Source organism: Periophthalmus magnuspinnatus, chromosome 8 (genome assembly GCF_009829125.3).
Source record: "Periophthalmus magnuspinnatus isolate fPerMag1 chromosome 8, fPerMag1.2.pri, whole genome shotgun sequence".
NCBI classification, from domain to species: Eukaryota; Metazoa; Chordata; class Actinopteri; order Gobiiformes; family Gobiidae; genus Periophthalmus; species Periophthalmus magnuspinnatus.
The window spans coordinates 20,336,985-20,349,087 of NC_047133.1; the positions used below are offsets into that span (position 1 = coordinate 20,336,985).

The window sequence follows — 12,103 nt, forward strand, 5'->3', positions numbered from 1 at the left end:
ATTTTTCTTAATTTGCCTTTTTTTTCCCCAGCTAAAGCGACAACCCTGTTTTCCAAGCAGACCAAGTCCATAGTGTGGGGGATGCAGACCCGAGCAGTGCAGGGCATGATGGACTTTGACTATGTCTGCTCCAGGAGTGAACCCTCTGTTGCAGCTATGGTCTACCCTTTCACGTATGGTTTATCGGTTTATATTAATGAAGTCCTAAAATGATTGAGAATGTAGATGCATAGGTAGATGCTTTATTGATCCCAAGGGAAATTCAACTTTAGTGGCAGCGGCGTACTGCTCTTCTCAGTCGCCTTTGTGTCTCAGCCAAAGGTCTCAAAAGTGCAATTAAACCGGAGGACTAGTCAGGTAGGGACAGGACAGTTTGAGTAGAACAGCCAAAAGTCTCCCTCCTCAGTATCCTGCAGCCTGAGCACAGGGGGGAGCTAGTTGAACTTTGGACCCACAACAGGAAACCCTCTTCTAAGACTCACTCTCACTCTGCTCTGTTGTTTTGTTTGGTGATGAATGGGCCATTCCTTTGAAGTATTTCATCTGGAAGGTCTTCTGCCACATTTGGTGTTTAAAAAAACAAACAAAAACAAAACTTCCCAGAGGTTCATAGCTAGTTCCTTAGCTAGCTTCTTGCACCATCTCCTTGGAAGTTTTATAATCAGACCACCTGCTTATTACAACCTAACTCATTCACTTTACTCATTCTCAACTTACAAAAAATGTAGAGATATGTTTTATGATCATGAGTAACTTTATGAAATGTAAAGTATGTTTTTATTAAATATAATTGTGACTGATCTTTCATTACTCCATAGATCCATCATATTAAGAGGAAAATCCTACATTGGCTGCAGATTTTGGAAATTTTTTTGTCACATTCATATCCATTCCCACCTCCTCCATTTTGAGGAGATTATCAGTTATCATAATTGATCTGCGCATTTCATTTAACCTTTTCATCCAAATATAAAGTTGCACATTATTGTCTTTCTTTTACAGTGGTGATCACAAGCAGAAGTTTTACTGGGGTCATAAGGAGATCCTGGTTCCTGTGTACAAAAACATGAGCGACGCGATGAAGAAACACCCAGATGTGGACGTCCTCATCAACTTTGCTTCTCTGCGGTCAGCATATGACAGCACCATGGAGACAATGCAATACCCACAGGTAAATGCAATTGGTTCACACACTACAGGGACAAAATTAGGTCTAAACCGGGAACTAAACCTGGACTAGACCATGAATCAACCTGGAAAAAAACAGGACCAAATCAAGTCTACATCAGTACAAAATTTGGATTGAAGCTGTTGGCAGAGACGGGGGGGAGGAGAAAACAGCCATGTTCTGAGCACTTCAGCATCAAATACAGCACAATACAAAATTTAAGTATTTTAAACAAGAACATTTCTTGCAATTGAAGTGTAAAGAAAATTATTATTCTGATCGTATAGTAAGCTTTGTGTTTACCTCAACCTGTAGATTCACACCATTGCCATAATCGCTGAGGGCATCCCCGAAGCTCACACGAGAAAGATCATCAAGGCTGCGGACGAGAAAGGAGTCACTATCATTGGACCAGCCACTGTAAGTCAAGTATTAAACAATATTATTTCTTTCATATTTATTCATACAAGACAATATTCCCATTCCAAAAAGCTTATTGTAAATGAAATTATTGATCCCTTATGTTTTTATTGCTATGCTGTATCTGATTTTAACCAACTGTAGCACTTGTTTTTCTAATGTAAAGTGCAATATAAATGGGTCATTTCTGTGTTATTCTTTCCAGGTTGGCGGTATTAAGCCAGGCTGTTTTAAGATTGGGAACACAGGAGGAATGTTGGACAATATCTTGGCATCTAAACTGTACCGTCCTGGGAGTGTGGCATACGTGTCCCGCTCTGGGGGAATGTCCAACGAACTGAACAACATCATCTCCAGGACAACTGACGGAGTGTTTGAGGGGGTTGCCATCGGGGGGGACAGGTGGGTACCATTTTAAGGTTGCAGTATGTAAGTTTACACCTGTTTGTGTCAAGAGCATTATTTCTTTGCTTTATTGAACATATAAAGGAAATAAATAATTGATTTCGAATGTATTCATTCATGGCTCCAGCTGGTGCCATAGAGCCCACCTGCTCTCCCGCCACTCCAATCACAACAGCACTGAGGCTTGTGCGGAAGCCAAACGAGAAGCACCAAAACAAACATGGCAATGTGAACAGACGTACTTCACCCTATTTTAGCGACATTTGTGAAAAAGCACTTTGTTCATTTGTGGACAGGGAAGATTTGTTACATCCAGTTGAGAGAAAAACACAAGTTTAATTTTTTGGCTTGTTCCTATGTAGATCTGAATTCAGAGTGCCACAAATATCGGTCTGGAGTTATGCAAAAGCAATAACACATAGTCAAAGATGTCCTGTGTAACTTCTCTGTTGTGTGTCTTGTGTGTCTCTTTAGTATTGTATACGGTGTTTCACACTGTCCATTTCCCACAGATACCCTGGTTCTGTGTTCACTGACCATGTGCTGCGATACCAGGACACTCCTGGAGTCAAAATGATTGTGGTACTGGGAGAGGTAAGTTATAGACCAGATCAGAACTATGTGCAACTTAAACCATGTTTCACTTCATCTTTTTTATTTTCCCTTCAGATTGGAGGAACAGAGGAGTACAAGATTTGCCAGGCTATAAAACAGGGCAGGATCACAAAACCAGTGGTGTGTTGGTGTATTGGCACCTGTGCCACTATGTTTGCCTCTGAGGTAAGACAGAATGAGATGCCATAGAAATATCCAAGTTTAGTCCTTAGCTCGACGAATATGATTCTCATGGCTAAAATCCACACATTTGAAGATGAATAATGGCACCACTTTCTGAGCTTATTATTATTTCACTTTTTCTGTTTAATAAACAATAAGTAAATCAAGACATTGAACTTGATACCAATTTTTGTTTCATATGGATATGTCCAGTAATTAGAAATATTCACAATAATGCAGTTCAAAACATCTGCAATCTGACAACACATTACACCTTGGAATTCTGATCTGTCCCCAGCTTAAACTATAGAAATTCTAGTATGTTATGATGTCACATTAATTTAACTTATTAACTTACGACTTTTTCTTTGCTAACTGTAGGTCCAGTTTGGCCATGCTGGTGCCTGTGCAAACCAGGCCTCTGAAACTGCAGTGGCAAAGAACAAAGCACTGAAGGAGGCTGGAGCGTTTGTGCCTAAAAGCTTTGATGAACTGGGAGAGGCCATTAAGTGAGTGAGCTTTATTATTACATTATTTTGCATTTCTATATAATTTTGTATTTTCTCATTGTTTAAAAGATTACTTTATTATTTTTTTATTAAAAAATACAAATAGATTTCAGTCTTAATTACATGATTATAAACAAGACATACTGTAGCTTTCTGATGTAAGGAAACCAAACCTGTTTATTTTGTGAACACAAGAGCAGGACATAACCCACCAGTCTCAACTCACTAGAGCAAGTCTGTAAAACAGACCAGTGACTGACAAGTAGAACCTTCACATCAACTTGTCGGCATAGCAAGAACAACAAAAGGTGTCACCTATGAACAAAATATGAATACAAAATATCAGATCATTACAATACTATTAAATAGATCCATTTACGACAAAAATAGTAAAATGCATTATTGAAGTCTGAACCCTGTGTTAATATGTATCTAGTGAAGTATATAATTTACTTAACTATCTTTTGATATATATTAGGCCTGGTTAATTCCTGGTTTGAGGCCACTTTACTCCTGATGTAGACTGTTTGGTCCTGTTGTAGTCCTGGCTGTAGAAGGTTGAATAAATAACTTGAGCTGCCATAAATAAATAGTATATGTTTTTAATATGCTGATATTGTACAATCGGAATATTTTTGGAGGTTGAGGATTTTTGTGTCAGTGGAATAAATTAGTTTAAATATTATTGTTTATCATCTATATTTTCTTCATCATTATATTGCTTCTCAAAATGTGTTATGACAGTTCGGGTCTAGCCCTGGTCTAGTCCCGACTGCTCCAGGTTTGGTCCAGGGTTTCATCACATTTTGGGTGAATATGATGTGTGCTCCAATGTGAACACAGCCTTATTCTTATGGTCCCTCCTGTTTAGATCTGTGTATGATGACCTTGTAGCCAAAGGAGTGATTGCACCTGCTGAAGAGGTGCCTCCTCCCACAGTGCCGATGGATTACTCCTGGGCTAGAGTGAGTATTACAACAACAGTGGTATGAGTGTTATAGTATAGGCTGTCAAAAATATTAATACCCAGATACTAATCAATACAAAAACTAGTATCAATACTAGGTACTCATTTGAACAAGTATCAATACAAAAAGATAGGTCTTGATCTATATTCTATATCAGAACAAGACCTTTAAGACCAGTAATATTGAAGAAAGTATGATTATTTTTCTGTTGAAATTTTTCATTTGTCTTGTCAAAAATGTGAACATGTGGTTTTAAAAGGCCCATATTACGGTATTCTGATCTGTTATAATGTTGTTTCCTCATCAAAAACATACCCGTAGTTGTGTTTTGTTTCATTCACAAATGTTTTAACACTTAAATCCTGTATATTGAGTTGTTCTCTCACCCTGTTCCTCCTTATGATGTCATGTGGTAGTACAGGAAGTGCTTCACTGTGTTTTTAAACCCCACACACCTTCACCAAAATCATTTGGATAATTTCAGCCCTGGAATTTCCAAACTCTACTAAACAAAAATTAATGGTAGTTGTTAACTTGAACACTGCCACTTCAGGACGTCACAAGGTGGAACAGAGCATTTTGAACTTTGGAGATGTAGACAGGCTAATAACACAGGATTGCTCAAACATGTGTGAATGAAATAAAACACAACTCTAGGTGTGTTCTTGAGGAGGTAACAACATTATAACAAGGCTTAACAAGAGTAAATTTTGCGTAATATAGGACCTTTAAAGTAGGCCCTATTAGGCACTCGGGTCCAGTTGCTAAAACCTGTTATCTAAAAGCAGACTTTGATGTCACAGAATTAATTTTTTTATGGGTTTAGACATAATATTAGGAATAGAAATTAGGAATATTAGGATAGATTCCAGATAATATTAGGAATATTATCTGGAATCTAGCTAACTGTTTACCCTGTTGTGTTGTAGGAGCTGGGTCTGATCCGTAAGCCTGCGTCCTTTATGACCAGTATCTGCGATGAGAGAGGCCAGGAGCTGATCTACGCCGGGATGCCCATCACCGAAGTCTTCAAATCTGAGATCGGACTTGGAGGAACCCTGGGTCTCCTGTGGTTCCAGAGAAGGTCAGTCTGTCTCTTGTGTCAAACTCATAATTAAAATGTTTGATGAGGATTTTCTAAAAAACTTATCAGCTGTTTGCTTCTGTCTCTTTAAGGTTGCCGCGTTACGCCTGTCAGTTCATTGAGATGTGCCTGATGGTAACTGCAGACCATGGACCTGCAGTGTCTGGGGCCCACAACACGATCGTCTGCGCTCGGGCCGGAAAAGACCTAATCTCCAGCCTCACCTCCGGACTCCTCACTATTGTAAAACAACCCTAACCCCTAAACCCAACCCTATCCTAAGCTGTCATTGTCAGTACATATAGCATATTATCTGTATGGTGTAATATATAATATGCTGTAATATATATAAGAATTACATGAACCAAAAAACAGTTTAGACCGGTTTAAAGGAGTACAAGGCCAAAACACTTCTTAGGAGATTGAGACTAAGAGGTCCACATACCAGTACTCAATCTATATGACAAAGTACAAATTTGGTAAAACACTGAGTAAACATTTCCATAACACTATGCAGTGTTTCCATGATTACATAATTGTTTCTGTTCACTTTAAGCACAGTGAGACACAATGAGAGAATTCGATTAAGAGTTTAGGATTGAAGGGGCAGCCTACCATATTTTATACTGAAACCATCACCAGGCTATACTCTGGTTAATATAGAGACACTTCCAGCACTATCGATACCACATATTAATCTACTACTACTGCTACTACTACACTGCTACTACTATACTACAACTAATCAATACCATAACTATGCTGACAAATGTGAATACTAGGAATTAACTTAAACTTAGAAGTAGCCTTATCTGTATTTTTGGTCTTACATTGGTCTTCCTCTTGGTCCTTTAGCTTATGTCTTGACTTTAATTTCAGCATTTGCGTACCTGTTCATTTGCCATCTACCCGCTATACTCCTATCTGGTTTCTGGTATTTAAATTTTAGATTTTGTTAATCTCAAAAACAAAGAGCATCAACATCTTAAGCTCTGCTATCTCCTTGTGCTCTGTATCAGATCTCTTCTTTATAGCAAGGACTGAAAAAAATGGAAAAAATATGTAATTTTTTCTTACCAGAGATTTGATGTATTATTGCTGGTGGACTCTGCCTTATATCTATCTGAAAGGAGGAACTAACTGCACTGAAACTAACACACGTGTGAACGGTTTATTTGTTAGTGTAGTACAATAGACCTAGCTAAATGTGAACTGTGCTTGAGTCACATTTTGCATAATCTTTCAGGCCCCTAATGGGTGATCTCAAACTTATTAGTACTATGGATCATATCTGGATGAGGCATCACTCAGATATTAGAGAAGACTATATCAATAACTAATATAAGAATCTGACACATTTGAAGGCATTGTGCAAGAAAACATGTTCCCTCTCATGCACAAATTAAAATGGAGAGTAATCTTGCGGCCCTTCTTAAAATAGCTTCTATACTTGTCATTCTTTCATTAATACAAACTACTTTTTTCTGTTTTCAGGGAGACCGCTTTGGTGGTGCTCTGGATGCAGCAGCCAAACAGTTCAGTAAGGCCTTTGACAGCGGCATGTTACCGATGGAGTTTGTGAACAAGATGAAGAAGGACGGCAAGCTAATCATGGGCATTGGACACAGAGTGAAGTCGGTCAGTATCAAGTTGTAAATAAATGCAATACAAATAACAATACAAATAACAGACTTACTGCATACTTCAAAAAATGGTTTTAAATTCATAAACAGTTTACAGTCACTGTTTGACATACTGGAACCTCATTCTAGAAATTTGAGACACGTTTTAGTGTATTGACAAATCCATCCATTTTGTTCCGCTTATCTGGGGCTGGGTCTCGAGGCCAGTTACTTCCCCTATCACAGACACTTCCTTCATCTCCTCCGGTGGGACCCCGAGTTGTGGAGTTGAAATATCTCTTGAAGTATCGCTCTTGTTCATGAGTGCTTAAAATATGATCTGATTTGTTGTTGTTGTGCAAAACCCAAAAATATGGAGATGCCATTTGGCTGGCCCTTACAAGTTTTGAGTTGAATGGCCAATTAATGCACTATTTCACTTGCTGGTGATACAGAGGTTAAAATAAAAAAAATGTTTATTTGTTTTCAATACCATCTTAAATATTCATGCATTTATCCGTCTATTTTGACAGATTAATAATCCAGATATGAGAGTCCAAATCTTGAAGGATTTTGTGAAGCAGCACTTTCCCTCAACGCAGCTCCTGGATTACGCTCTCGATGTGGAAAAAATCACGACGTCTAAGGCAAGAATTATGACCTCATCTTTTCACAGTCGCTATAAATTTCTAAATAATACAAAAATCAATATTAAAGTTGCTGTCTGTGCATTTTTTCAGAAACCCAACCTCATCCTGAATGTAGATGGATTCATTGGCGTAGCTTTTGTGGACTTGCTCCGGACGTGTGGAGGGTTCACTAGGTAAGGCTCATTTTATACTTGATTAACTGTGATAATCGGGACTAGTCAACTGTTAAAATAATCATAAAATAATCTTATTGTAGCCTTCTGGTGTAAGGAAACATGCCAAATTGTGGATGTTTATTGTTTTTTTTATTTTATTTATTTATTTATACAGGGGAACCCAATGAGAGCACTTGGGCTCGCTTTTTCATTGGCGCCCTGTTTAAAATACAATACAAGCTGAAAAAAACAACAAAATTAACAAATATACAAGCCCATATAAAACATTATAAACAGATGCAGGTGTGTGTATAAAAGCTTGTTACCAGATCATTAAATTGCGATTGTGTCATCAATCCAGTTTTCCAATTTTCTTTTCCTTGGAGTGTATTCAATTTTTATGAAGCAAAACAACTAAAAGCCTCTTTCCTGCCTCAGTTTTGGTGCGGCTAGTCCTTAGCCTTATGCCATCATGTTATCTGGTATTAAATGTTCCAGTATCAACGGTCAACAAGCAGGTGAGGTATTCAGGTAGTTTTTGAAGTAGTCCCATATTGATGGGTTTTATACAGTGCTGTTCTCTTCTAAGAGACAGTGATGACCAGCCCACTTTTTCATAGAGAATACAGTGATGGGAGCCAGTCTCTCAAAGAGACCAGGGACTGACCAATAGAACCTTCACATCAACTTGTCGTCATAGTAACCAAGTGTCACATCCAAAAGCAGTTAAGTTAACAACACATAAACAGTTACAAGAACAACAAAAGGTGTCTGTCAACCTGGACTGTACAGGAAGACATGCCAAAAAACATTTTATAACAAAGACGGAGATATTAAATCTAAATACTTTATTTGTAAACATTCTCCTTTTTTATTTTGTAAAAATGGAATTGAAAAGAAAGAAGTAATTGTCTGACTAGTCACCTATTTTACCCATAGTGTTAGTAATTTGAAACCTCCTCTGCCTGTCAGGTCCTCTGTCTTTAATTTATTTATTTATTTATTTATGTATTTATTTATTGGTTTATTTGACGGGGACAGTGTACATTAATAGCATTGCTGCAAATGCACCAGAATTAGCCAAAAGACTATGTTTCATCTGTTGTCCCTGGACAGATGGCAGACCTCTCTCCCTAAAAACAAGAGCAAAAATATTATACAGCGAAAATTACAACATACTATAGAAAAACATTAAAAACAGAAAAAACAAACACAAAAGACAAGCAAAACACAGACATCATACAAGACAGTCAACAGCTATTCCACAACATTCAATTCAAGAGAAAACACAAGTGCTCATCTGGTTAGTCAGGGGAAAGTCATTAGTATTGCTAATGACTAGACTAAAAACCCACCTCCTCTCCCTGGCATTTAATACTAGCTAGACAGAAAAAGAACAATAAAACACCAAGGTATCCTATGTGTTGTGTTATCTGTATATTTGTTTTTTGTTGATTCTTATGTGAAGCACTTTGGGTTTTAAATGCACTATAGAAATAAACTTGAATTGATTGAATTTAGAGTTATGTGACTGGTGGACTTCTGTGTTGTTTTGTGTAGTTTATGATACATTATGGGGCCACGGGACACAGCACTAACTTTTGGAGGCACTCTCGGTTTAATCTGGTTCACAGTGGTACAAAAATATATTCCAATATTACAATTATACTTGTTCTTAATAATCCTAATGTTTTTTGTTATGAATCAATAAAGACATGTCTAGGTATGTGGAGATATGGATGTATTTTTACTCCAAGATCAGTGCTAAATCACTTTGTTCTGCCGCCCGCAGGGATGAGGCCGATGAGTTTGTGGAAATTGGTGCTCTGAATGGCATTTTTGTCCTTGGACGCAGCATGGGCTTCATTGGTAAGACTTGCTACTAACATAAAGAGGAAGACATCTTGGTTGCTCTGATTCTATATTATTTAAATACATTTTAACTGAGCAAGTGCCCAGTTGGTATACTAAAGATTAAATTAGATTTTAACCCACGCACGCATGCATATAGCTGTGTTTTTGGACTAATGATCCAACTACTATGGAATCCAATATATAAGGTTATGGTGAAGTATAATAGATAGATCATTTGTATGAGTTTTTTTTTTTAGCTGACAATTATAAAGGGAATCGAAGGGGGGGGGGGGGGAATAAACACCTGGTTTAGCCTCAATGGACACAAAATGCCCAACTTTTAGACCAGTTTTACATCTGGTGCTACATGGAGAACCAAATGTTTTCTCTCTCTCTGTGTGAAATGTTTAAGATCCAATAGATTATGGTTTCCAAATATCTACAGTTATAATGAAGTAATAAATGGACCAACTGTATATAGAAAGAAAGATAGTGTCCTTGGGTTTAAAGATTTTGTAAACAAATTGAGTTTATGTGTGAAACTAATTAGTTTATTATAATAACTAGAACTACTTGGCTTTGAACTGCACTGTACTGGTGAGAAAAAAAAAAAGAAAACACAGCTCTTGCATAACAAAGAGTGCAGCAAAAATAAATATGTTTGTAATTATATGTCATGTTTTATATACCGGTACTATAATTTAATACAAATGTGTTTTAAAATTATTCCACATAGTCAGAATGCAGTACTATGAAAATGTATTTAGTTAGAGAATACTGAATACATGGTCCAAAGTATTCTTTTCGTCACTGGGAATAAATGGCTGACTGTATATAGAAATAATGATAGTGTCCTTAGGTGTACCTGACACTAACAAATTAGTTAAGTTAATATGTGAAAACTACTTGGCTTAATATAAAACTTTTCCCCCTCCACTTAACCAGGGCACTACTTGGACCAGAAGAGGCTGAAGCAGGGCTTGTATCGCCACCCATGGGACGACATCTCATATGTGCTGCCCGAACACATGTCCATGTAAAACCCTTAAAGACTTCCTCTGCCCAAAATGTACCGCTACTGTGAAGAATGAAGATTTATCAGAGTGCAAATGCAATTATGTTATTTTATTAGTCTGTAAATATAAAAGGCACAATGTGTTTATAATAAGTAATTAATAATAAGTAGTAGAAATATTTATTTTGGCTACATGATCTTAAATAACTGTAAGACTGCATCAAGTTGACAACCACCATTGTCACCGATGTCACCTTGTTTTGTTTTCTCCAGTTTTTTATTACCAGTTAGTAATTAGTAATGTAGTTGTTGCCAGATGCTTATAACGTTTAAATGTGGAACAAGATATTACTCTTTTTAGCAGCATGTAAAGGGGACCAGTGTGTGTTTATCTCTCTCTTGTGAATATTGTCTAAATATGCAAGTCTATTTGTCAAACTCTGTAATTGGCTCTGTGCACAACAGCGCCCGGCAGAGATAAAATTGAACAGGAAGTAGTGATGTCCACATCACTACTTCCTGTTCAGTTTTATCTCTGTTGGTTGGTTTGTTGATTTACACTAAAATTAATAAATATTTAAAGATAAGACAGTGGACAGGGAGCTGCAGGTGGATGTCATTGTCACTTAAAAAACACAAGTAAAATGAATACTTCACCAAAGGACACTTCTGTGTTTAGAAAGAGATGTTTTTGTCTCATTGCTAAAGATAATGCTAATGCTAATGCTAATTTTGAGGCATAATAAATATTAAAACACCACAAACTGAAGTATTCTGCAGATAAAAATAATTGGGTTGGCTTTGTCTTTTAATTTGAATTTCAATAGGTTGTTTATTTTCTGTTTTTAATAAAAGTACGGTAACTGTTAGCTTTGAGACACAGTGAGCTAGCTAGCTAGCATAGAGCCTCTTCACTTTGTTGTGCCATTTGAACTTGTTATTGTTCAATATCATAAAAGGTTTGTTTATGTGTACATTATATTATTAAATGAAAACTAGAATATATGGTATTATAATGTATCACAAATTAAACAAAAAATACATCTGTAATGTTTTTAAGTGGCAAAATGGTGTCAAGTTTACTGTGGATAATTATTGTGGAGAATTTTGATGTAACTGCACATAAACTTGAAATATGTAGTGTTGACCAAAATGCTGTTATCTAATTAAAATGTCATGTAAAAGATAGACAGTTATTTGTAACAATGCAAATGAATATATCTTGCATAACTGTCGGTACTATGTTTTAACCATATTGATGTATGTGCCTATGTACTAACTGATAAGGAAAACTCTGTCATCACTCTATATGCCACTAGTACGTGTGCATCTGGGTAAACTACAAATAAAATATGTCCGTTGCTCATCAGATTTATTTTTAAATGGATGTAATGATGGCCTGAGTAGTTCCTTGTTCCTTGAAGTGATTGTAAAGTCATTAACTGCGGTTATGTAGGTCTACACCCGTCTGTAGTA

The 12,103-nt window shown here is 36.8% G+C and overlaps 1 protein-coding gene across 1 annotated transcript in view; it reads left to right on the forward strand.

Moving 5' to 3' along the window:
- The window catches only part of aclya (ATP citrate lyase a), a 38,895-nt gene extending 26,888 nt beyond the window's left edge, over window positions 1-12,007 (forward strand). Inside the window, exons 14-28 of the mRNA XM_033970449.2 lie at window positions 32-173; window positions 1,003-1,171; window positions 1,484-1,588; window positions 1,794-1,990; window positions 2,506-2,587; window positions 2,663-2,773; window positions 3,152-3,279; window positions 4,151-4,244; window positions 5,177-5,331; window positions 5,424-5,574; window positions 6,826-6,969; window positions 7,487-7,600; window positions 7,694-7,776; window positions 9,551-9,627; window positions 10,558-12,007. Coding sequence (XP_033826340.1) covers window positions 32-173; window positions 1,003-1,171; window positions 1,484-1,588; window positions 1,794-1,990; window positions 2,506-2,587; window positions 2,663-2,773; window positions 3,152-3,279; window positions 4,151-4,244; window positions 5,177-5,331; window positions 5,424-5,574; window positions 6,826-6,969; window positions 7,487-7,600; window positions 7,694-7,776; window positions 9,551-9,627; window positions 10,558-10,652 — 1,847 coding nt within the window. The 3' untranslated portion in view covers window positions 10,653-12,007. The remainder of the gene's footprint in view (window positions 1-31; window positions 174-1,002; window positions 1,172-1,483; window positions 1,589-1,793; window positions 1,991-2,505; window positions 2,588-2,662; window positions 2,774-3,151; window positions 3,280-4,150; window positions 4,245-5,176; window positions 5,332-5,423; window positions 5,575-6,825; window positions 6,970-7,486; window positions 7,601-7,693; window positions 7,777-9,550; window positions 9,628-10,557) is intronic.
- The last annotated feature ends 96 nt before the right edge of the window (window positions 12,008-12,103 follow it).